Source organism: Astatotilapia calliptera, chromosome 18 (assembly GCF_900246225.1).
Source record: "Astatotilapia calliptera chromosome 18, fAstCal1.2, whole genome shotgun sequence".
Classification (NCBI taxonomy): domain Eukaryota; kingdom Metazoa; phylum Chordata; class Actinopteri; order Cichliformes; family Cichlidae; genus Astatotilapia; species Astatotilapia calliptera.
In genome coordinates this window covers 4,608,327-4,633,472 of record NC_039319.1, presented here as the reverse complement: position 1 = coordinate 4,633,472, position 25,146 = coordinate 4,608,327, and the positions used below count along the sequence as shown (strand labels likewise).

The 25,146-nt window shown below is 39.6% G+C and overlaps 2 protein-coding genes and 1 pseudogene across 2 annotated transcripts; all 3 read right to left on the bottom strand.

Annotated features, from left to right (window-relative positions):
- Positions 1–1,537: 1,537 nt before the first annotated feature.
- Positions 1,538–5,208, bottom strand: LOC113010755 (putative uncharacterized protein DDB_G0287113; the record flags this gene model as incomplete). The annotated part of the gene is made up of 3 exons (XM_026149961.1): positions 1,538–2,871; positions 4,275–4,460; positions 4,938–5,208. Coding segments are annotated over 3 exons (672 nt in total), but the record flags the coding sequence as incomplete, so codon positions are not given.
- Positions 5,209–10,378: 5,170 nt separating this feature from the next.
- Positions 10,379–15,255, bottom strand: LOC113010322 (gastrula zinc finger protein XlCGF8.2DB-like). The gene is made up of 2 exons (XM_026149359.1): positions 15,226–15,255; positions 10,379–11,896 (listed from the first exon to the last, which is right to left on the bottom strand). The coding sequence occupies exon 2, from the start codon at positions 11,511–11,513 to the stop codon at positions 10,743–10,745; it is 771 nt and encodes a 256-aa protein (XP_026005144.1). The 5' UTR covers positions 11,514–11,896; positions 15,226–15,255; the 3' UTR covers positions 10,379–10,742.
- On the bottom strand, positions 11,751–20,839 carry LOC113010753 (uncharacterized; annotated as a pseudogene).
- Between the last annotated feature and the right edge of the window lie 4,307 nt (positions 20,840–25,146).

Below are 25,146 nucleotides of genomic sequence, written 5' to 3'. Positions count from 1 at the left end.
CACAATAGACTAGAATAAAATAAAATACTATATACAATAGAATAAAAATCTTGTAGTATTTATAGGAGATGTAAAACCACAGTCACAACAGGGGTTTACCACCACGACACGGACCCCAGCTCAGTGGTGCAGCCTCAGTAATGAAGGTGCTGAACATGGTCCATTTAGACTCAATGTTCCCAGTCTCCCTCTGAATGGTGTCGAAGCTCTGCCAGAGGAGACAGTGACGATCTCAAGGACAGGGACTTTTGCTACGTGAATTACTAAATTCACTTGAGAAAAAATATAAGTAAGTTAGTATCAACTAGTGGTAGGACTGAGCTAAAGTGCTATCTGGGTCCATCCAGGTCACTCACCACCCCTGGTGGACACGGGTCAAAGTTATATTAGACAATAGAAGGAATAAACAAAAATAAAGCATAAACAAATTTTCACAATTTTCAAATTGTGAGTGGGCAGAGAATTTCTACATGGGTTAAATACATAACAAGACCACCTATCTATACGTCAAACGAGATTAATTACACATGTCTAATTCACTATATTGCCACTGAGGTAAATGAAGTGCAGCCTGCATGGTGTAATAAAATAATAAACATTATGAATTAGTATAACACCTGTTAGTTACTTCTTTTCAGGACCGACCTAGTTTGGTTCTGTGGAGAAAAGCACTTTTGGATTTGCTGCCTCAGTTGTGGTCTGGAACCTGTACGTCGGTAAGATTAGAGCTTCCAGTGACTGTGAAGACTGAACCTAACTCAGACAGTTAAAACGATTCTTGAATTTTGATTTAATCAAGATTTTGATGCAAATTGGTGTTACTGAAGCTCAGAGAGGGAGGGGTGTGTTATTTAATTAAATTCAGGCTGGTTTAAATTCATGTTGAGTACCTCCTAAGGAATTGTGGACTGCATTAAGTCCACTGTAATGTCTAATTGGCTAACTTAATCTGAAAATACCATCGCAGATTTGTTTGAACAATGTGTCTTCACGTCACTGATTGTGCTATAAAGGGAAGTTCTCAGACATGCTCTTGGCAGACAGGGGAGTTGTGTGTTCAGTGTTTGCTATTATGTGCTCCACTTTTGTTCTGAAAAACAACTTCAGAAGCCTCTGATGGAGTACGGTTGAGGACCTGGAAAGTCCGAGAAGGAAGAGAAGGAAGTCAGTATGATGAAGCCCCTTGAATGTGTTGAATCTTTCTGGCCAGTTGCTTCACCAAAAGGCAGATCACACGAAGCCCTGTTTAACATCTCGTTTAGAAGTACTGTTAGTTTTTCAAAGAGCAGCAGGATTGTGGGGTTGCAAATTTTAAAGGCTTTGCAGAATTTCTTCAGGCCGGAAAGATGTTGGTTCAGGCTTTTGGAACACAATTTAAACAAAAACACAAAATTTACAGGAGATGCCAACAGTTTTATTGAACATACAACTTAATCAGAAACTTAAAAGAAAGGAAAGACCTCTAGCCTGTTCGCCTTAAGCACATGCAGGCCAAAAGCCAACAAAAATGAATAAAGATGAAGACTCCCGAGGCACTTCTGAGCTCCTTTATTGGAGAGGAGCTCCTCCTCCTTTATTATATAATTATCCATATTTTATCTTTAAACTGATTTAATTCCATCTTAAACTAGATTGATTTCCCCAATTTTGTCAAAATCATTTTCTTAAAAACATTTATCTATTAAATGTGTTCATTAATGTGTCACTTTGACCAGTCTATGAATTTACACAACTTTGCATTCCTCTATAATATTCAACATTTGTCTTGCATAACTTTCTGGACTTTCTTCCAATTACCTTTTCATCCATCATTTTTATAGTAAGGTCAGCCCATAGGGTCAGGAATAATGACTGTTATGCCAACCTCATAGTAAGAAGCAATTAATACTACAGATATTTTTATGCCTTTAAATCAATTTGCACAGTTAAATGTAAGCTATAAATTTCACAAATTATTCTACAACTTTTGGACAGTTTGGACCATCAAAGTGACTCACATATATATAAAATAATTACCAAGTGCATCTTCAAATCCAGTTTCAGTTTCTACCAACCAACATATCACAAACCATTCAAAATGGAACACTGTTAAAGTTACACATTAGTCCAAATTATTATATCTCAAAACAACAGCTGGGTATCAACAGGTGCCCACATAAAAGCAGTACAAGTTATGATATAAACATAGAGAATAAACAACCTAAGTATGTGGGTCACAAACAATATGAGTAACTGCTTAACATTGTCATTCCCGAAAATATTCCTTTTCTGTATACAAAGCACTTCCCAAATATGTCAAGCCAATGTAAAGAAAATGTAAAAACAAACAAACAACAAAAACAACAACAGGACTTCTAGCAGTGTGCAAGTCAGCGAAAAGTGATTGCAACTGTTTGCTGCTTTAAACACCTTCAAACTGTGAACTTCAGATAAACAACTGGCTTTAATTAAGGCTACCTCATGAACACATGTATTTTTTTTATACAGACAATTCCAATTGTGTTTTTGAGAAATAGTTCTTTTTACATCAAGACACCAAAAATATCTCAAGCACTGCCAATGCCATGACGAAAGAAATGAAGAAACTTCAGCCAAGACAAAGCCCATAAACTATAAAACAATAACGTCAGAAAAAGGTGATAAAGGTGCACAAATTTTATGCTGCGAGACAAACTCTGTTTGTCTTGTCCATGTGTGAAAACAGAAACTGAGCTTCCAAAAACCTTATGAAAATGAAGTTTTGAGAAAGTAGCTGTTCATTGCTTGGTTCTGGGTCACTGTGGTCACTTTCTTCAGGAAAAGCAGGAAAAGTTTCAGTCTTCTGCTTCAGTACAAGCGGGTTTTTGTCCTTACAGTCTTGTTGTGGAAAATCTGAAGTGACAGATTAAAAAAAAAAAAAAAGACAACAACAACACATGTTTCAGAAATTACAAGGTAATCTTAACCATTAGCAGGTTCCACATGATAAGCATGTTGCTCAGATATACCAATGAAAGGCATGTTGTGGGGAGAAGCTGTTTTGCTGACTAATTTAAAACCATTTTGGCTGCTCATTTACAAACTCTATGAAAAACACTCTTCTTCTGTGATCGATTTAACTTTGGAATCGTACATTTCTCAAGTGATTTAAACTCTTGTGATGAATCACAAATATGTGATATCAACTACAGACCATCTACAGTGAGAAAATACAGACAATATACAATCAAACAAAACAACAAAATGTTGTCATTTAAAAGTTAAAGTGCAGAAAACATTTAACACTTTACTTAAAATTTACAGGACACTCACTACAGTATTTATGTATTTTTTAGATTAATTATCCATTGCCTGATTGGTTGGGAGAATGGGAGGTAGAACCTTCACCTTTCAGGTCCCTCTTCTGTGGAAACAGCTGCCAGTATGGATTCAGAAGACAGAAACCCTCTCTAGTTTTAAGATTAGGCTTAAAGCTTTCCTTTTTGATAAAGCATACAGATATGGCTGGATGAGGTGACCCTGATTAGGCTTAGGACTTGCCAAAATTCATGACTGTTTCTTCTACTCACAACACCCTGTGTTTACAAAACACAGCCATGCAAATAACCTGTTCTTTTGTCAATTGGCCAAAACCAAGAAGGAAAAGAATTACATGTTTAGTTAACTTCCTGTTATTAAATTTGATATTCACTGTAAGTGCGCCTGCAGGTGCAGGAGCGCAGCACAAACGAAGGAGCGATGACTGCAATTCGTTGGGCTCATTTATAACAATTCTTACCAACATAGGACAGTCTTGCCAGGTGGGCCACTGGGAAGCTAGAAATTTTGGCTTTTGGAATCAGTCAGTTTCCTTATTTCAGTTGGTCTTTAAATTTTTCATGTGCCTCTATTGGGGCTGCCACGATTAGTCAACTAGTCACGATTACGTCGACTTTAAAAGTCAACAACTAATTTAATAGCAAAGCGTCGTTTGAAGCTTTGTAAGATCCTGAAAGATGCAGGAAAAAGTAGGATTTAAGAGTGTAATAATGGACTGAAACAAAAGAAAGCAGCAATGCATCTACAAGGACGCCAGCTGTCGTTAAGTCTGGGAGCCTTCTGAGAAAATAAAAGAGAAGAATTTCCAATGCAAAATCTCCAAAATGGAACAGCCCTTCGATGGCAGTACAACAGTGATTCACAAGCATCTGAAAAGGAAGCATGTGGCGGCTTCTGACGACGAAGTGGTACAGTCGTCTCAGTAAGGTAATTGGCTAGTTAGCTGCTAATATTAGCGTAAACAGTGAGCTACTTACTCATATTGGTTTCCTGCTTCAGTGAAAGCTGCTCTTCTTCCTGATTGGTGGAGATTTCCTCTTGTTCATCTTTAGTCTGTGGAGGATCTGTGTCCTGCTGGTCCAGACTGGAGTTCCTCTCCTGGCTACAGACCTGTGGGTCATCCAGATCCTCATTTTCCTTACAATCATGTTGCTGTGGGAGGTCTTGATGGACACAACACAAGAAAGAAGTTACACTGTGAGCAGGTCTCTCAGATATGTGAGCGATATTTAAGGTGCACAAATGTTTTAAATATTATCTCTCATGCGGTGAACAGCAAAGAATTCTGTTTACATGCAGAAAGTCATCATTTATGAGGCGTAAAGCTCGCTACTCCAACTTGGTCCATGTGGCCAGTTATGCACATTTTTCATTGTCTTAACATTTTCCTACATTCTGCATACAGTTCTGGGCCAACATGACTTAAATCTATATTGTGGAAAATTTAGTTGTTTTTTTTTAAACAAACAGAAGATTTTAAATCCAGTTTTTATTTTACTGTGCTAACAGAAAACATGTCTTCAGTAAGGTAGTATGCCAGGCGGTAATGCACGTGTCTTTGTGATGTCATCACCTGGCCTTTTGATATAAGTCATATTCACTTCGGTATTATGAAGTCTGTATATTACAGATTCACATACCTATTCTGCTCAGCCGTAATCCAGGTTTACACAACAAATCCAGCTGTTCTCCAGTCCAGACATTAATCCCTTCATCCTCCTGCTTCAGTTCAAGCTGCTCTCCTTCCTCACTGCTGTGGGTTTCCTCCTGTTCCTCTTTAATCTGTGGAGGCTCTGGGTCCTCCTGGTTGAGACTCCTCTCCTGGTCACTGACCTGCTGATCATCCAGACCTTCGTGTTCAACAAAGGGACACAAGAAAATAGTGACTAATGTGATGATAAGAAAGATCAAGAAGGATTAAAAGGGGTCACCTATTGAGAATTTAGCTTATGGTTTCACGGGCTCTTGCATTCTTGCAGATGTTGCCACAGAAACATTCAATCATAGTCATTTGTTCATTGGGTGATGTTGATAACCTTACAGCTGTCTGGGATCTAATTTTTAGATGTGACTGCCAGTGATCATCACACACTGTGAATAAACAAAGAAATGAACAGCAGCATGATCTGAATATGATCATGAAAGCAGTTAAAGTATGCTGTTGATACTAATCTTTTAACATTTTACTAATAAATATACACTCACTGGTCACTTTATTAGATACACAATGCTAGTACTGGATTGGAGCCCCTTTCGTCCTCACAGCTGATTTAATTCTTTGTGAAGATTCAGGAAAGTGATGGAAACGTTCCTCAGATATTTGTGGTCTATATTGACCTGAATGCTTCACACAACTGCTGCATATCTGTCAATTCCACATCCATGATGCAAATCTCATGTTCCACTACATTCCAAAGGTGCACTGTTGGGTTGAGACCTGGTGACTCTGGAGACCCGAGTACAGGAAACTCACTGTCATTTTAAGGGCACTGCATATTTTCTCTTTTTTGGATTACTCTCTGTAAATCATACAGATGTTTGTGCTGGAATATTTAAGCAGATTAGAAGTTTCTGAAACACTCAGACCAGCCAGTGTGGTACCAACACCCAGCATACCATATCTCAACATTTCTGGCACCCAGTTTTGCCTTTCTATTTCTTGATCACCTGGAAGAACTAAAGAACTAATTTTATATTACTACTACAATAGCACTTTCCTCCCACTTATTATGGTATATAGATTATGTACAAGTTACTTCATTACTGGAGTTTGTAGAATCCTTAAATGGACATTTTGCAAGTTTATGTTTTACCCTTAATTGCAACACTAAAGAAATTAACTTCCTTGACAAAAAAGTAACAAAAAAGAGAAATCTCTGTACCTCTCTGTACCCCCAAACCTACTGGAATACATTACATTGCAAAACAAAAGAAAATGCTGCACTGATTAAAATAGGTACTGTATTTTTTATATTAACTTGTTTGCAGGTTTCTGTGTACTTTTTTAGCATGTATTACATTAAGACATGCAGTGATTTTTTACATTGGGGCGATTGTAGCTCAAGAGTTGGGAGGTCGCCTTGTAATCAGAAGGTTGCCGGTTCAAGCCCCGGCTTGAACAGTCTCCGTTGTTGTGTCCTTGGGCAAGACACCCGTTGCCTACTGGTGGTGGTCAGAGGGCCCGGTGGCGCCAGTGTCCGGCAGCCTCGCCTCTGTCAGTGCGCCCCAGGGTGGCTGTGGCTACAATGTAGCTGCTATCACCAGTGTGTGAATGGGTGGATGACTGGATGTGTAAAGCACTTTGGGCTCCTTAGGGACTAATAAAGCGCTATACTAATACAGGCCATTTATCTTTTCTCCCCTTTTAATCTGAAGTGGCTCAGTCCAGAACCTATTTGGGCTGTGGCTTAACCAATTTACCAATACCAACCTGTTAAATGATAATTGGTCAACTGCTTTATTTGTGAAGCTGTGATTGGTCTAATTGGAGATTTCTTTTTCTGTTTCCTGATTTTTATTTAAACACAAGCCATTTGACATTTTGCAATGACGCTGATGAAGACTACAAACCGCGTTGGTCACTAAATAAAGCTGTTGCCTATTACTTTACATGTCACTGGAGTTTAAGTCACCAGAGCCTCTATCCACACACTCCGAATGCCTCTAAAGATCCTCGGGAATTGTCCACATGTCCACATGCCCACATGAATCCTGCGATGATCCCGCAACCCCCACATCTCCACAAATTTACACAACTGTATTGTGTGACTTTATCCCGGGTCTGATATCAAGCAGTCTTAGCTGACTAATCTCCTCCTCATACCGGACGATCGTCTTTTCAAACTCTGAGAAGATTTCTTCTGCAGCAGAAGTTAATCTCTCCTTGATAACCTCTCTCAGATGCTGAATTTAAGACATTATTGCAACAACAACCGATATCGCCAAACCAACGTCTTCAAACATAACTCAGGATTGCGATAGAATCTCTCAATGGCGCCATTGCCACTATTCTTCTTCTGTTGTACTTACAGTAGACTGGAGGTGTCAAAGGCATAATACTGCCCTCATCAGGTCAGTCCAACAAAAATCAATTCCTGACAAAGTCTGGAGCTTTGCAGAAACCTGGATAAAGAATTTATCGTTCCCAATTATTCAAGTTGAGAATTAGCTGTAATGCCCATCTCTGACAATTCATTATGCTTAAGGTGTCTTACTGCAGACCATCAAAGTATGCTTAACACTTTACATGCCTCACACTCACACTGTTGCTTTATTTTCATCACAGCTGCAGTAAAGTAAAGATGCTTTATTGGCAAGGGTAGATTTTTCTTTTCCCTAATTTCCTTCAGGATTAATAAAGTATTCCGATTCTGATTTTCTCCTCTCCATCCTAAAAGCCATTAATACGGTTCATGCAGTAGCTGTGTCCAGAGACAATAGTCCCCAGATTCTTTAGAACATAGGTGTCAAACTCTGGCCCATGGGCCAAATTTGGCCCGCAGCCTAATTACATTTGGCCCGCGAAGCCATACCAAATTATTATTAGAGCTGGCCTACCGGTATTATACAGCTAATATATATATTGTTTAGTATTAAGCTTTGCTTGTTCCATGTTCAGTTTTTCAGCAAAACTTGTTTGAGTCCATAAGAAGAGATTCATTCTTAAATCTGGAGGAAGATCTTTTTTTCAATAAATATTAATGTTAGCCCGCGACCTTGTTCCAGTTTTAAATTTTGGCCCACTGTGTATTTGAGTTTGACACCCCTGCTTTAGAAGATCCAAACAGATCAAACAAGAAAAGGTTTCTTGGTTCAGCTGAACTTCCTTCTGCACCACTTCTATTCTTAGTATCAGTTATTGTGTGAGTCTCTTCTTTATAACGGAAACAAAAGGTGACGCATTTAGGTCCATGACTTAAACTGAAAAGCAAGTGTCATAGTGAAAATCAGAATCATTATTCAACAGATATAGTTCTATTGTTTTTAAGATCCACGTTTTTTGTTGTTTTTATGGCATTTTGATTTTACCTTTCCTTTTGACATACTTTATTAACACAGTTTCAAAATCAGACAAAATAAACAAAATCAGAGTACGAAAAAGTTAATTTTTTTACTGTAAAAACCACAAACATGTTTAACAAATAATTTTCTTAACTTGGAATGCAAATAGAAATTGTATGTTTTAAAAACTTATGCACAAGTTTTGCAAACAACAAAGTTATATGCAACTATTTACCTAAAAATAAAGCCAATGCCACAGACATTTTTAACCCATTTTAAATTATTTAGAGAGCAATCAGGTGTTTTGCATCAAATAGGATTCCACAAAAGTTATTTGTGCCACTCCAAAAAACAGTTTCTGTCCTCTGTAAGACTTAGTAAAACATCACAAGCCTAATACCTGCAGGCCTGAAAGCAGGAGGTGTATCACTGCTATTTTCCACCTGGATGCACACACACATGTACGAATACACATACATCCATAAATATTAAATATATGTAAATATGTAATATGTATGTAATATGTAAATATGTGTATATATACACATATGCATACACATATCCACACACCCATACATGTATAAGTTGCATTATGCTTGAGGTGGTTTACAGCTGAGGTCAACTTTGGGCTGTTAAAGTGACTCATACATATAAAATAATTACCACGTGCATCTTTCGCCAGTTTCTACCAACCACATATTACAAACCTTTCAAAATGGAACACAACACTATCAAAGTTAAACATTAGTCCAAAATATTAGATAATAACCAATGTTGGAGAGTAACGGAATACATGTACCAGCGTTATGTATGTAAAATACAAAATATGAGTAACTGTATTCTGTTACGGTTACCATTTAAAAAGGTGATATTTAGAATACAGTTAGTTTGTTGAAATAAATGGATTACACAGCTGTTTTGTCCTGTTTCATATGTCAGGCTATCCCCTAAATATTTTTGGTAATTCCACGCTGGTGGAAACCCAAACAAGACTAATGCCTGGGTCTCAAATACTCTGGCAAATGATGACAATTAGAGACCAGTGAGTACACAGCTGAATATAATCTAACTAATAACACAGTAAGAAGAACTACACATAATGCACATAAACAGAAGGTTGACACAGTTAAACAGCAAACATGAAACCTAAACCATGACAAAGTCTAAGACTGAAGACACTGTGTCAACGATCCAGGAATCCTGGCAGAGTACAAAAAGAAAACATTTTTCATTAGCAGTCAAAAACTAATGTGTACACTTATGTCTGCATTTTTATTTTGGTAAATACGAACGAAATTATAGCAGAAAAGCTGTCACGTGTCTGGTCAAAAGAGAGTATTAATATATTTATTTGGTAGTTCAATAAAAGACTTAAGAGTGAGAAAAAAAAACTGCGTTCACGTTTGCAGTTGTCTTGTAATACAATATTTGAAATGGAAAAACAAACAAACAAAAGATCATATTTTAGGAATTGGTTGTGGGTGTTTTCTTGTTTATTTGTTTGGGGGTTTTTTGTACTACCTGAACACTAAAGTGGCCTTCCAATGACATGACAGTGTCAGAAGTGGCCCACAGCTCATTTAAGTTTGAGACCTCTGCTCTAATGTATCATCACACAGTAATAATACATTTTTGTAGTTGTAAAAAGCATTACTCCCATTGATTAATGTAATGGAATACATTACAAATTACATTTGGGGCCATGTATTCTGTAATCTGTAGCGGAATACATTTTAAAAACAACCTTCCTAACACCTATAATAACTTGGCAAATAGTTCTGATTACATTAAGACTCATGTGATCTCAAGCACTGTTGACACCGAACCAAAGCAACGTGAAGAAATGTCCATCAAATGTCAATCAAAAGCCCACAAATAATAACGGAATGGTGTCAGATAAAGGTGGTAAAGGTGCACACCTTTAAAGTTGTGAGACAAACTCTGTTTTTCTTGTCCATATGGAAACACAGAAACTGAGCTTTCAAAAATCTTCAGCCTTCCTAGAAGGATTTAAAAAAAACAAAACAAAACAAAAAAAACAAAACTTGTTTATACTGTTTATATTGGGTAAAAAGCCAAAACAGTCAGAAAAAGTTACATTTACCAAATGTACCTGTTAATGTAGTCAGAGACACATAAGCTCCGCCACCAACATTTTCTAAAAATGAAACTTAGCATGTAGCATGTTTTCCTATATTTCAACTGTACCGAAGAAGTGAATTTTTTCCCATAGCTGCTACAACAATATAGAGGCCACACAGGTGAAAAACCAATGTGTATTTTCAAACTTGACATACGACTAAAGATTTTCCCACAGACACTGCAACAATGTGGCTTCTCATCTGTGTGGCCTCCCATGTGTCTTTTCAAACTTGACATATGAGTAAAACCCATTTCCACAGGCACCACAACAATACGGCTTCTCACCGGACTCTCATGTGAATTTAAGTTTGTGAGGGAACTAACACTTTTCCCACATGTACTGCAGCAATGTGGTTTCTCACCTGCGTGGACACTGATGTAGGCTTTCCAGTACTCAAGACAACTAAAACTTTTGCCACATGTGCTACAACAATGTGTTTTTTTTTACCTGTATGAACTGTTATGTGACTTCTCAAAGTTGTTGCCACACTAAAGTCTTTCCCACATGTGCTACAGGAATATCTTTTTTCACCTGTATGTGATTCCATGTGTATTTTAAAAGAAGCTTTATGATTAAATCCTTTCCCACATGTGCTACAGGAATATGGCTTCTCACCTGAATGAATTCTTATATGACTTCTCAAAGTTCCTTCCACACTAAATTGTTTCCCATAGGTAATACAGGAATTTGACTGCTCACCTGTATGAATTTTTATGTGACTTCTCAAAGCTGCTGCCACACTAAATCGTTTCCCACAGCTGCTACAGGAATATTGCTTTTCCCCTGTATGCAATTCCATGTGTATTTTTAAAGATGTCTTGTGATTAAATCCTTTCCCACATGTGCTACAGGAATATGTTTTTTCACCTGTATGAATTGTTATGTGGGCTCTCAAATTTGCTGCTAAACTAAATCTTTTCCCACAGGTGCTACAAGAATGAGGCTTGTCACCGGTGTGAATTCTCATGTGTTCATTTAAATGCATTTTTAGAGTAAAATTTTTCCAACAGGTGCTACAAGAATGCGTCTTCTCACCTGTGTGAATTTGCATGTGTTGTTTCAAGTTTTCCATCCTATTACATTTTTTCCCACAGGTACTACATAAATGTACTGTCTTGGAATTTTGAACTCTCAGTCCTGCTACGACTTGATCTGACTTTTTTCTGTGTGAGTCACCATCCTTGTTTTCTTCCTGATCAGTGTCAGGAGAGTTGTGAGAAAGGAGCTGGTCACTGCTTGGTTCTGGTTCACTGTGGTCGTTTTCTTCACGAGCAGGAAAAGCTTCTGTCTCCTGCTTTTGTACAAGTGGTTATGCCACTTGAGTGGTACTGAGTTCCTCCTGTTCCTCTTTAATCTGTGAAGAATCCTCCTGGTCCAGACTGGAGTTCTTCTCCTGGTTACGGACCTGCTGATCTGTGAGGCCCTCCTTGTCTTTACAGTCACATTGTGGAGGATCTGAAGGGACAAAATGATAATATCAGAAAAACATAAATTGGATCAACTGTAATGTAACCTCAACAATTAGCAGGTCCTTACATGGTAAACATGGTTCTCACATGTACCAGTAAAAGGTATGTTCTGGGGATAAGCTGTTTAGCTGACTCAGTGATAGACATTTTGGAAATCTAATTTCCGTAAATAAAAAGATGATCATGCATCAGGTGAGATTTAAAAACAGGACAAAAATTTTGCAGTAAAAAACAGATTCTCAGACAAACTAATGCTTCTAAATAAATATTAATGCTGTATTTTCTGTGTTACCAGCTGACTATTGACTCTCTTCAAGTCAATGTTATTGATACAGCACCAAATCACAGCAACAGTCGCCTCATGGGGCAGCTGATCAAGCCTCGTCGGAGGAGCTACTTAAGAGTGTGGTGGAGCTTTCTCCGACGCTGGATCATTGCGTGGCTTTATGTTAGTCTCTTGGCCAGTTAGTAAGTTTAATCTGCTGCATTGTTATTTTCCCAGGAGAAGTGTGGAGATGAGAGGGCAGCGAGCACGGGGTGCTCAGACACTGAGGAGCGGGGACAAAGAACACTAACACTGGGAAGAGGACATGTCACGGGAGTCGGGAACGCATTCGGGTTTTATTGTTATTTTCCATGCACTGTAAATAAACACACTGCTTGCATTCACAGCTCCTTCCTCACATTCCCACAGTTGGCCAGCGTCAACTGTGACGGTCTGTCTCCCGAATCCAAACTGGAAACTGGTTTTACAGAACAGGGGCCTGAAAACTGAAGGCTCTCCTTCCAATTCTACTTTTAAATACTCTAGGAACAATGAGTAAGCCTGCAGTGCGAGAGCGAAGTGATCCAATGGGGTGATATGGTACTTGCCCTTGTGTGTGAATAGCAGGACTTTGAATTAAACTGTGGATTTAACAGGGAGCCAATGAATGGAAGCCAATATAGGAGAAATATGCTCTCTTTCTAGTTCCTGTCAGTACTCTTGCTGCAGCATTTTGGATTAACTAAAGGCTTTTCATGGGTTTTTAGTACATCCTGATAATGATGAATTACAGTAGTCCTAGAAGTAATAAATGCATTAACTAGTTTTTCAGCGTCACTCTGAGACCGGATATTTCTAATTTTACAGATTTTGTGCAAATGGAAGAAAGCAGTCCTCCATATTTGTTTAATATGTTCATTGGAGGACATATCGTGGTCACAAATAAAAATCACAAACAAATAATAATCCCATCCAGAGTATCTCCAAAAGTTGATCCTATTCATCTGGATGTAGCGTTTCGAAACGTTTCGTCACTCATCCATGTGACTTCTTCAGTCTCAGCTGACTGCAGGTTTTCCTAATCTTATAAACTGTAATTTTGCATAATGACTGAACCTAGCACCACTGAAGGATCAATGGGCTGCGAGGTCAGTTCCTTCATCATAATTATGGAAATTCTCACGACCATTGATCAACAACCACTTATCAAAGCCCACTGATCAATGGCCATGAGTACAATTCACAGAGAGTTGGGGAATGGCTGCAATCACAGCATTGTAAGACGGCGAAAGATGTACCTTTAGGCCCCCTCCTCGATTCAGAGATTGTCTTTCCCTTTTCACGTAAATCGCCTCCTTGACTCCGCACTCAAACCAGTGTTTATCCCAGATGTCTTAGCATAAGGGCCCTTTCACAGCGGATGGAGCATGTGTTGCTAATGCTAACTGCTAACTAAAAGCCAAGGATTCAGAATTTGTTGTGCTGGCTGCTGAGCTCTGTGAGTTTTTGTGACAGCTCTATGTGTACTAGATGCGCCTGCTCCTTGTCGTTTCCATCTCTGACTTTATGTCCTCTTCTAGAGTTTGTGTTGTGTTATCTTCAAATGTTCAATAAAAACATGTATTGCTGGCATATAAAAGGGCATTTATTCTTCCAGGACCTGAAGTTCAGTAAAGCACCCCTTCAACAGCCAAACCCATCTGTTCTCTGACACAAAAAGTGGAACTGAGTAAACTGTGTGTCGGTGTGACGTAGTGCAGAAATATATATACGGATTTAGCTGGCAAAGAATTCTGAGCTACAACAAACACAAATCTTTTTTCTTTTTACCACACACACACCAAATTTTCACATATTTTGATTTACAAGGTTACAAAAACTCAGTACACATGTATTTGTTACCTGCTTTAAGGTGCGTATTTGAGAGTTATACTACAGAGTCAGGTACTTCTGATTCTTCTCTTGTCGCATGAGCTACAGTATCCAGAGTCGTACGTAGTGAGGAGGTAAAATTATTAACAAGATAATCGACCTCTGTTGGAGTAGCATTCAGGTAGCTGCTCTGCGTTGGTACAGGGCATTAAGGATAACAACAGTGGGTGAATTAAATTCTTAAACCTTGTTACAGCACTTTCAGAAAGACATCGAGAGGCCTTGCCCCACCCTATCATGTGATTTACTGAGGTCACATGGCCCAGGATATGAGTGGGCATTAAGTTATTGTCTGGAACCGTCTTCTGACCTTTCTTGAGCTCAAGAGCTAAAGAGAGATTAGAGCATCCACCAAGCCGGGCATTTTAAAAACTTACACTTCTCTATATTTCATAAACATGTAGCAAGACAAACACAACCCTGTGTATATTGCAGATATTCATCAACAGCTGGCCACACCCTCAGGAAGTCCACCAATAACATCACTACACAGGCCTTGTGCTGGAATCCAAAGGGTAAGACAGGAAGACCCAGAAACGTGGCACAGGGACACACCTATCATAGTGTTGTGTGGTTTGTGAAAAGCTTAGTTTAAAATCGATAATTTATTTTCAAATTAAACATTCGGCACTAATAGGGAAAATTGTCAATTTTAAATTAATTTTAAATTGTCAATATATTTAAAAAGTTTACAAAACAGATGCATTAATGCTGCTTATTGCAGTTGGTCTTTAGATTCTTCATGTGCCCCTATAACATATCTCTGAGGTCTGAATAGGACCCAACATGAGTTTTATTCAGTTTTGTAGTAAGAAATCCATCCATTACAGCTTTGCATACATATTACCGTATTTTCACGACCATAAGACGCACTGTGCTAAAAGGCGCAGTCTCAGTTATGTGTGCCATTACTGTATTTAACACACACATAAGGCGCACTGGATCATAGGGCGCATACAAGTACCGTATGCGTATTTAAAAATAAAGCGGGAGCAAACCTGAGTTCGGTACCTTACTCACATTTTTATTACCAGTAATCGTCATCATCAACAACACACAAGCATACAAGTGTGCGTATTTAAAAATAAAGCAGGAGCAAAACAAAGTTTGGTACTCACATTTTTATCATCAAACCCATCGAAGTCCTCATCCTCTGTGTCTGAATTGAACAGCTGCGCTAAATCTTCATCAAACATGCCAGGTTCACTGTCTTCACTGTCAGAGTCACTTTCCGTGCCGTGCGGCTCCTCGGAAATGATGCCGGCTTTCGCGAAAGCTCGAACAACAGTGCCAGCAGACATGTTAGCCCAAGCATCTACAATCCATTGGCAAATTGTGGCGTAACTCGCCCGGCGCTGCCTTCCACTCTTGGTGAAACTGTGGTCTCCATCGGTCATCCATCGCTGGATGTGTTTGTCGCCGATGTGTTTGCTGCAGTAGGAGCGGAAGATGGCCAGCTTTTCCTTATAATCCGCTGGAAGTTGCTGCGCTACCGTAGTCCTGGTCCGGATGGAAAAATGGCACCGTTTCATAAAAAGTGAAACTGAAACTGCTTTTAGCCGAATGGTGACCGTCGAAACGCTTCTCCCGCTCGTTCTTTGCTCGATGATCCACCGCTCGAGTCTTTCCTCCAACTTGGGCCACCTCGCCTTATGTCCGCGGAAACTCAGCTGCGTCTTCTTGACCTGCCGGAGCTTGTTTTCCAGCTTCCTCCACTTGCGAACCATCGATTCATTAATCTTAAATTCTCTCGCCGCTGCTCGATTTCCATGTTCCTCCGCGTAGCTGATGGCCTTCAGTTTAAACTGTGCTTCGTAAGCGTGTCTCTTTGCCATTTTCAGGGTTGTTAAAACAACGATGTCCTGCATAACGCACATACCTGTTCTTTTATACAGGTATGTGCAATAAAGTCAACGCACACACTTCACCCTTTAGCGTTCTCATGGTGTTCTCTACTACGTCCTCCTTACAACACACAGGGCGCACTGCGCTATAGGGCGCGCCGCACTTTTTGAAGAAAATCTAAGACTTTTAAGTGCGCCTTATGGTTGTGAAAATACGGTATGTGCAACTTTACTTCAGTGTTCCACTTGATGCCCAGCTCCTGCCTGGTCGAGATGATGGTATCTTTGGCTTCCTTCTTCAGTGAAAGGTGCTTTCCTTCCTGACTGATGGACAATTCCTCCTGTTCGTCTTTAGTTTGTGAAGGATCTTTGTCCTCCTGGTCTGGAGTTCCTCTCCTGGTTACATATCTGCCACGAATCTAAAGAAAAAGAAAGACAATAAAAAATAAATCAATTTTATTTTGCCTACATAGTAGAAGGTAACTTTGCTTCTAAACAGGAAAATGTGTACAGTTAGGGGTTCAAGTGGATTTAGATAGTATTCTGGTCTAAATAACCCAAAATGTGATGTCCATATATGTGGATGCCAGGTCCTAGGAGGTTTAACCAACACTGGCCCGGTGGTGCCACCCACAATGCCAACAGTGATTATTAGACTTAATCCAAGTAGATTTTTGCTCCTTTGTCAGCACCTTGAGGTTGACACACTGATCTAGGAAGTGCAGTGTTATTACAATAAGGCCAACAAGCTGTGGGCTTCCACTTCAGTGACTGTCAGTGAGATGTTTGTCCGTTCCTCTCTCAGAATGTCCTGTAGTTTATCTCTGACCTCTGACACAGCTGCTGTCACATCCTCAAAGTAGCTCAGAGGACGGATATTGATGCTGGATGAGTCTGTAGACTCACTGAGTGCTGACAGTGAGGGGTAGTTGTGTAGAAACTGGATGTGATCCTCTGTGTGAGAGAGCTGCTTCAGCTCAGCATCTTTCCTCTTCAGCTCAGTGATCTCCTGCTCCAGCTTCTCCTGAAGCTCTTTGACTCGACTCACTTCAGTTTCCTGCTGGGATCTGATCTGCTGCTTCACATCAGAGCTTCTTTTCTGGATGAGATGGATCAGCTCAGTGAAGATCTTCTCACTGTGCTCAACTGTTTGATCAGCAGACTGATTGATGGCCTCCACCTCCTGTTGAAGCAGCTTCACATCTTTCTCTCTGTCCTGGATTCTCTGCTGGATGTTTTGTCGACTCACCTCCAGCTCTCTCTGCCTCTCAGTCCTTTCTGCTGCAGCTGAGACTGTGTCGTGGCCTTTATGTTCATCCACAGGGCAGAGATAACAACCCTGGCCGAGATATCAAAAAATGTTGGTTTATGCAATCTGAGCTAAGAAGGATGCAAATCAGCCATCTTAGGGTTGACTGGTTGGGCTCTCAAGCTTTGGCAATAAGGACAAGAGAACTGCTGTCTTGTGATAGCCTCATGACCACAAAGAATCCAGAACACTCTTCTGTTCAGCAAAGAGTCGTTCTGCACCTGGTTCCCAAAAGTTGATTCTGTTCAGCAAGTTAAGCAAATTCAAAAAGCACCATACATGTTTTTTGTTGAAGAATAAAAGGAGAGGTAGAGTGTGTCTGTGCACAGAGAAAAACGCCCCCAACAACTATTAAGTTTTATATACCTGTGCAGTGTAAGTCTTCCTCGTGTTTCCAGATGTTATCCAGCACTCTGAATCGCTCTTTCCCAGTCCAGGCGAAGATTTCTTCAGACTCCTGCTTCACTACAACCTGTACTACATCCTGACTGGTGCAGACTTCCTCCTGTTCCTCTTTAATCTGTGGAAGTTGTGGACCATCCTCGCTCAGACCAAAGTTCCACTCCTGGTTATAGATCTCCGGGTCATTCAGACTCTCCTCTTCCTCACACTTCATATTGCTGTAGGGGATCTTAAAGGATAAGGGGACATAACAAGAAGGTTACTAATATGATGACAGGAAGGCACATCTGAGCAAATATATTCTAGCAAGTCTGTACACTGAGAGCATGTTGCTCACATATGTGAGTGAAATTTGGAGTGTACAAATTGGACAAATGTTTAAGAGCACCTGTGTGAGTGACTCGAGTTATCACATTTTTATTGACAAAGTTCAGAGTGCACAACATTCAATTGCTGATGCCAGCTTCATTTAAGGCAGTTTGATTTTCACTGTTGTATACTGAAATAAAACAGTAATTACATGAATTAAAATTTATATTAAAGCAAATGGTAACAATTTTTCAACCATTATTGAAGAAAAAATAATAATAATAGGACAGCAGTAAAACAATACATAAGAACAGATGGTAACACAATGTAACTTGATACAGGGTTCTTGAAAAGTAGCAAGAAGTGAATGTGTTTAACTTTTTTGATTATGGGATTAGGGCTGTGCGATATGACCAAAATCTCATATCCCGATATTAAGACATCCATCGTCCTGGGAACGATATAAATCACAAAAATTTAACATTTTCTATAAATTCTGTGAATCTCGGGCAGCTCGACTTGCATGAAGTGTTTCCAGCTGGGCGTCTCGTACCTGGAGTCGAGTGTTTTAATTGAAACGATACATTTTTAGACATAAGTTGTAACGGTCGCCGTTTTCTTTGTGAGTATTTCTTACACGGCGTGCTGCGGGGAAAAGCCTGTTCTAACGTTTGAGTCTAAGGTTTATTTTTTAGCACCTGGCGGCTCTTTTTTGCTTCTCATCCGTAAATAATCTGCTCTTTCACGTGATTCAGTTTATTTTGAAAATTCTCAACAGGATCTTGAGCTTTATTGTGAAAGGTTTATGTGGAAAATAAACACGCGGACACATGGTGGTTTTACCGTCATTGTTGCTAAGGACAAGGCAAAAAAACAACAACAACTGCTTCTCTGTCTGTAGTGTGGTTATATCAAATATAAAGAGAACTTTAAAGAAAGAGAGAACTTTAAAAAATTAATATAGCCACTACTGTGACCATCAATATAATGAAAAAAATGTTGCCGTAAACAGTTTATTTTGTGACACCACGAAACAAACGATAGCGTAAAATGAAACATAGACGTTTTTAATATCGTCATCCGATATATATCGTTATATCGAACAGCCCTAAAGGGAAAAAGGAAAAAGGACTGTGGAAGTATACTGCAAAAACTCTCTTGGAAGCAAGCCAAGAGGGTCAGATTATGTGGAACACACAGATTTAAAAAAAGGAATGATAATGAGGCATTTGTAATAACTAAGCTGTAAATATAAAAAGATCATGGTCCTTTGTGTCTGAAGGATTTCCCTCCTCTCTTCATTTCTTTAGTTGTGGAAGGGGGGGGGGGGGGGGTAGTGGGTCACTTCATGTGTTTGAATTAACTAGTGATTTTTGACGAGATTTAGTTCTGCAATATTTTCATTTTCTTTCACCAATTCCATAGAATCAATGTACCATTATTTAATAACATTTGGAACACATTTCTGACCTATCTTGGTTTGGTTCAGACACCCAGGGCTGAAGACACGCACACCTCCACGAACACAGAAAAAATATACAAGTTGCTGCTCTTAGCACAGAAAAACTGCTAATCCGGCCAGTATTCACCCCCAGTGAACCACCACGAGGATTATTCTGTGCCATCGCTGCTCTCTAAAATCATGACAAACATGTACCAAGCTCCTGTCCCATAGCCGTCTTTTTTATTGATAAATTTTAATTGTCTATTCCATTCTTATTGTTTAGCTGCTTGCCTTTATTTATACTCCTTTTCTTCTTTAATTGTTGCCGTTCAATTCAAATCAATTTAATTTTTAATTAAATTCAATTTTATTCATATACCACCAAACCACAACAACAGTTGCCTAAAGGCACTTTTTATTGTAAGATAAAGACCCTACAATAATACAAAGAACACACCAACAATCAAATGTTAAGCAACCACTTTGGCAACAGTGGGGAAGAAAAACTCTTAACAATATATCATTCAGTCATTCAGGTAACAGTCGTCTAAGGCGCTTGGAAAGAAAGTAGCTAGATTGCATGTTTCACCTCCTATCCGATACACTTTTTTTTAAAATTCTAAAGCCAAATGGTGGATAGTTCCAGGAATTTAAAACCTGGTGGGAGTTGCCCCTTAAGTTGCCCCTTATGTCTCTCATCACACAACAAAGGTGTGAAAAGAGGGTCAATATCATAAGAGATTTTGTGTCAAACCATTGTGACACCCTGCCTCAGCTCATCATGTGACTTGAAATCACCTGTTCAAAGATGGTCGTTTAGAGTGCATACAATACACCAAGGGTAGGCAACTCCAGGCCTCGAGTGCCGGTGTCCTGCAGGTTTTAGATCCCACCCTGGGTTAACACACCTGAATCAAATGATTAGTTCATTACCAGACCTCTGGAGAACTTCAAGAAATGCTGAGGAGTCATTTAGCCCTTTAAATCAGCTGTGATGTATCATGGACACATCTAAAACCTCCAGGACACCGGCACTCGAGGCCTGGAGTTGCCTATCCCTGCAATACACTGAACACTTTAAGTGTGTGTAAACACACACACTTTAATGGTGAAATGTAAATTATGTAACTGTGCACAAATGTTCTTTTTTCCCTTTTCTTTTCCGTTTCCGTGCTTTGCCTTCACACTACTTCCCGTTGCACGTCTAGTATTGTGTCAAATATTATTGAAGTAAGACGCACGTTTTGTAGTCGATCGTGTTTACATACCTGTTTGTTTCGGATATCCAGCAGTATGCGCTCACAGCTGGTCCTCCTCAATCATAGCTTATTAATATTTGAGATTTCTTCGCCTGCAACTCTCTCTTTTAACTCTCTCCTTTAACTAGTGATGGGACGTTCTGTATCGAGGCTTCGGAGCGTGTGTCGAGTAATGGAGGGGGCGTTTCCGCGAAGCGCGTATCGAGGCTTGCTTCATTTATGGGAGGAGCTGAAAATGATGACGTCCGAAGCCTCGCTGCCCGGCTGTACCACGTGACTGGTTCATGAAGTGGTTCGAACTTTGCCGCGAGATATGACAGCGATATAAACCCCTCAGACTTCATTCAAAAATGTGGGTGTTTGATGGAGAGTTGCGGTTAGTGAGAGTTTGGAGACCGTTTGGAGGTTTATGAGAGTGAGGAGAGAAAGTCAGGAGAGAATGGAGCCAGCTAAGAAGAGGAGGATGTCCTCCCCTGTGTGGGAACATTTTGATCTTATTCCTCCCAACAAGGTATTTCTACAGAAGATGTATTTTCATGATACTGATGGTGCAATACAATTTATGTTGAGCTGTCTTGACTTTTGTACAAGGTGAAGTGTTTGCTATGTGCCAGGGAGCTGGGATATAACAGCAACACCTCATCCATGCTTAGGCACTACAGAGCTTTGCATGAGAATAAGGGGGACACCGATCATGGAGCAAGACCAGGTGAGCCATCAAATGCAATGATAATATAGGATGCAGTAATGTTACTAAATGATATAACAATATTATACAACTGTTATAAGTTACGTGTGTGCTATTTATATTTGTGCTTTATCTTTATTGTCTTTCCTCAGGAGAACAATCTCAAATAGATGAAGACCTGGTCAGCATGGTGATTGAGGACTCCCAGCCATTTAGCATTGTGGAGGACAAAGGATTCAAAAGATTTGTTAAATCATTAAATCCTAGCTATGTTCTCCCCACTAAAAAGGTCATAAAAGCAGTGAAAATTTAGTTTTTACAGAATAAAATGTGAACAGGCAGGACTGAGGCTCAAAGCCTCAGTGTGTAGCTGTCCATACCTCAACGTTACAAAAGCACAACCACTGTCCACACCCCAACCACACCTCACCTCACAGTAAATGATCATTTGCATTTCAAGCATTTCCAAATAATCATTTCCCATACTGCCACTATAAATATACACAGTATACTGCCATCACTACAATATACATGTTTTACACACTCCTTTTGTTGTTGACATTTACAGGCTGTGTGCAAAATGCCACACTCTTCAAATTCATGCCAGCTATTATTTTTACGTCCAGTAGGTGTCCTACTAGAGCAAATGAAGCTTCATGAAGCTTCGCGTTGGGGTGAACCAATTGGATGAAAAGCTTCAGTGCTTCATGGGGCTTCATCTGCCCATCACTACCTTTAACTCTCTCATACTGCACCGAACAGCCAAAACATCGCGTCACGTCCGTTTTTTTCTTCTTCTATTGCTTTTCTGGCAGATTGGACTGAAAGGCGTACTAGCGCCCCCTAATGATTCACATTGAGTACTGACTTAAAGGAATAGTGAATGACAGAGATCTCAAACTCATTTTACGTCGTCAATCACATAAACCAAATTTTAATCTTGAGTGGGCCAGACCAGTGAAACTCTGCTTTCTATCGATTTAAGTACACACTTCAGTATCAGTTTGAAATAAAATCAAACAAGCTGAGCTGAACATGATCCCCTCTTTAGCAGAAACTAAAATTAGAGCAACTGAAACAAGAGCATTTTACACATGCTGACGGAGCTGCAGACGAGTAAGGACAAAAAGTATCCGCAGGAAGTCCTTTTTTACCATTTTATTAGCTTTTTACGTCTTGATGCATTCTCAAACATCCACTTAGGTAAATCTTCAAAGGTTGATTTTGTTCATCTGGACGTATCGTTTTCAGTGGGAGAAACGTTTCGTCGCTCATCCAAGTGACTTCTTCAGTCTCAGCTGACTGCAGGTTTTCCTAATCTTATAAACAGTACATTTGCATAATGACTGGATCCGCTGTAGGAACAACGGACTGGGAGGTCAGTTCCTTCATCATGATTATGCAAATTCTCATGACCATTGATCACCAACCCTTGATCAAAGCCCACTGATCAATGGCCATGAGTACCATTCACAGAGAGTTGGGGAATGGCTGCAATCACAGCATTGCAAGATGGCGAAAGATGTACCCTCAGGCCCCCCTCCTCGATTCAGAGATGGTCAAAAGGGAAAGACTTTTCATTTAAGTGAAAATCTTTAGGGAGAAACTTTGTGAGCATTGCAAAATGTTGCTGCACTTGTTATCAGAGTGCATAATCCATTCTCACACTCAGCTGCTGTTGACAAAGATACTCAGCAGACTGAGGAGAAAGGTTGTAACAGGGAATACTGGATTCAATTCGATTCAATTCAATTCAATTTCATTTATATAGCGCCAAATTACAACAAAAGTCACCTCAAGGCGCTTTATATTGTACAGTAGATACAGAGAAAAACCCAACAATCATATGACCCCCTATGAGCAAGCACTTTGGCGACAGTGGGAAGGAAAAACTCTCTTTTAACAGGAAGAAACCTCCGGCAGAACTCTGTGAAAGAGGCTCCGATTTCAGATTTCCCAATAGACGTCCACACCGAACACGATAGACGTGACCAGAGCGTCAGGTTACAGTTTATTGTCCGGAAGGAAGTTATTCTCTCTAATATGATGTGTTCTCAATGAAAATTAATATAGTCATTTATGCATAGTGAGCTTTTTGATTTCCAATTAAAAATGTAGTATTTTATTTACAACTGTACTAGTTCTCACCACATGATCAAACTCCTCACCTTATCACTATGGAAGAAACTAGCCACCCTTTGGAGAAAAGTCATTTACACTGCTTGTATCTGTGATCCCATTCTTTCAGTCACTACACAGAGCTCATGACCATAGGTGAGGGTGGAACCATAGATTGACCAGTAAATCCATGGCTTACACTAAAGCTGCATCAAAGCTCAAACCCCAGGAGAGTTAATGGCTTTCCACATTTATTCATTTGACACCTAAAGTTGATTTTTGATTTCCTGAACTTTCTGGGTTGAAGTTAATCCACAGTTTTCATCAGTGAAGGGTTTTAGGGCTTTTGTAGAGGACACTTGTCTCTCCCATCTTTCCCATGGTCCCTTAACGCAGCATCAGTGTTACAGCTTGTGACTCCGGTGAACAAATTGACACAGTGTGATATTACACATATTTAAATCTCTCTTTACTGATGATGTTGAAGCTGCCGAAGGCACAGTGAAGCTTTTACACTGAGGTTAACAACTGAAATTTGAAAACCAAGAATGCACAACACAAGAGGTTGCCTTCATCCTGCTAACAGGGATGGAGAGGAAGGTAAAGCATTGCACCTTAGTTTGTCCATACATTTGACAATTTGTCAAATTTAGGACAAGTCCTTTATAATAAAGTGCACTGTGTCATAAAACATAACATATAACATTTCTACTAAAATATGCCGCAAAAAGGCAAATGTGCATTTTTTTAGTCATAATTACACTCAAACACCGTAGCAAAAGTCAATTTAGTACGTCCTATGTTCTATATATCCTTTTTATTGGATTTATTCTATATGCTGCCGTCATCATCATCATCATCATCAACTTTATTTATAAAGCACTTTAAAACAACCACAGCTGACACAAAGTGCTGTACATTGGAACTGTAAAATAAAATTACATGAGATATAAATAAAAAACAAATAAAAGAAGAGTGAAATCATTAATTAAATAACTACTGCATTAAAAAAAGAAACTAAGTCTCACTGAGGTTAAAAGCCAAGGAATAAAAGTGGGTTTTAAGACGTGATTTAAAAGTGGACAGTGAAGGGGCCTCTCTAACATGCATGGGCAAATTATTCCATAATTTTGGAGCCACAATAGAGAAGGCCCTGTCCCCTCTGAGCTTCCTCCTGGATCTCGGTACCTCCAGGAGCAGCTGGTCAGCTGACCTGAGAGACCGACAGGGTATGTGGGGATGAAGAAGCTCAGAGAGGTAAGGCGGGGCAAGACTGTGTAGGCATTTAAAAACAAACATAAGAATTTTAAAATTAACTCTAAAAGACACAGGCAGCCAGTGCAGAGAGGCCAGCACGGGGGTTATATGCTCTCTTTTTCGAGTTCCTGTTAGGAGTCGTGCAGCCGCATTTTGAACCAGCTGCAGACGTGAGAGCAATGACTGACTGACCCCCACATAAAGTGAGTTACAGTCGTCCAGGCGGGAAGAAATAAAAGCATGGATCACTGTTTCAAGGTGCTGCCTCGAAAGAAAAGATTTTAGTCTTGCCAGTCGCCTTAAATGATAAAAACTGGACTTCACCACTGCTCTGATTTGGTTGTCCAATTTAAAATCACTGTCCAACTTAAAACCAAGGTCAGTAACAACAGATTTAAAATAGACTTCC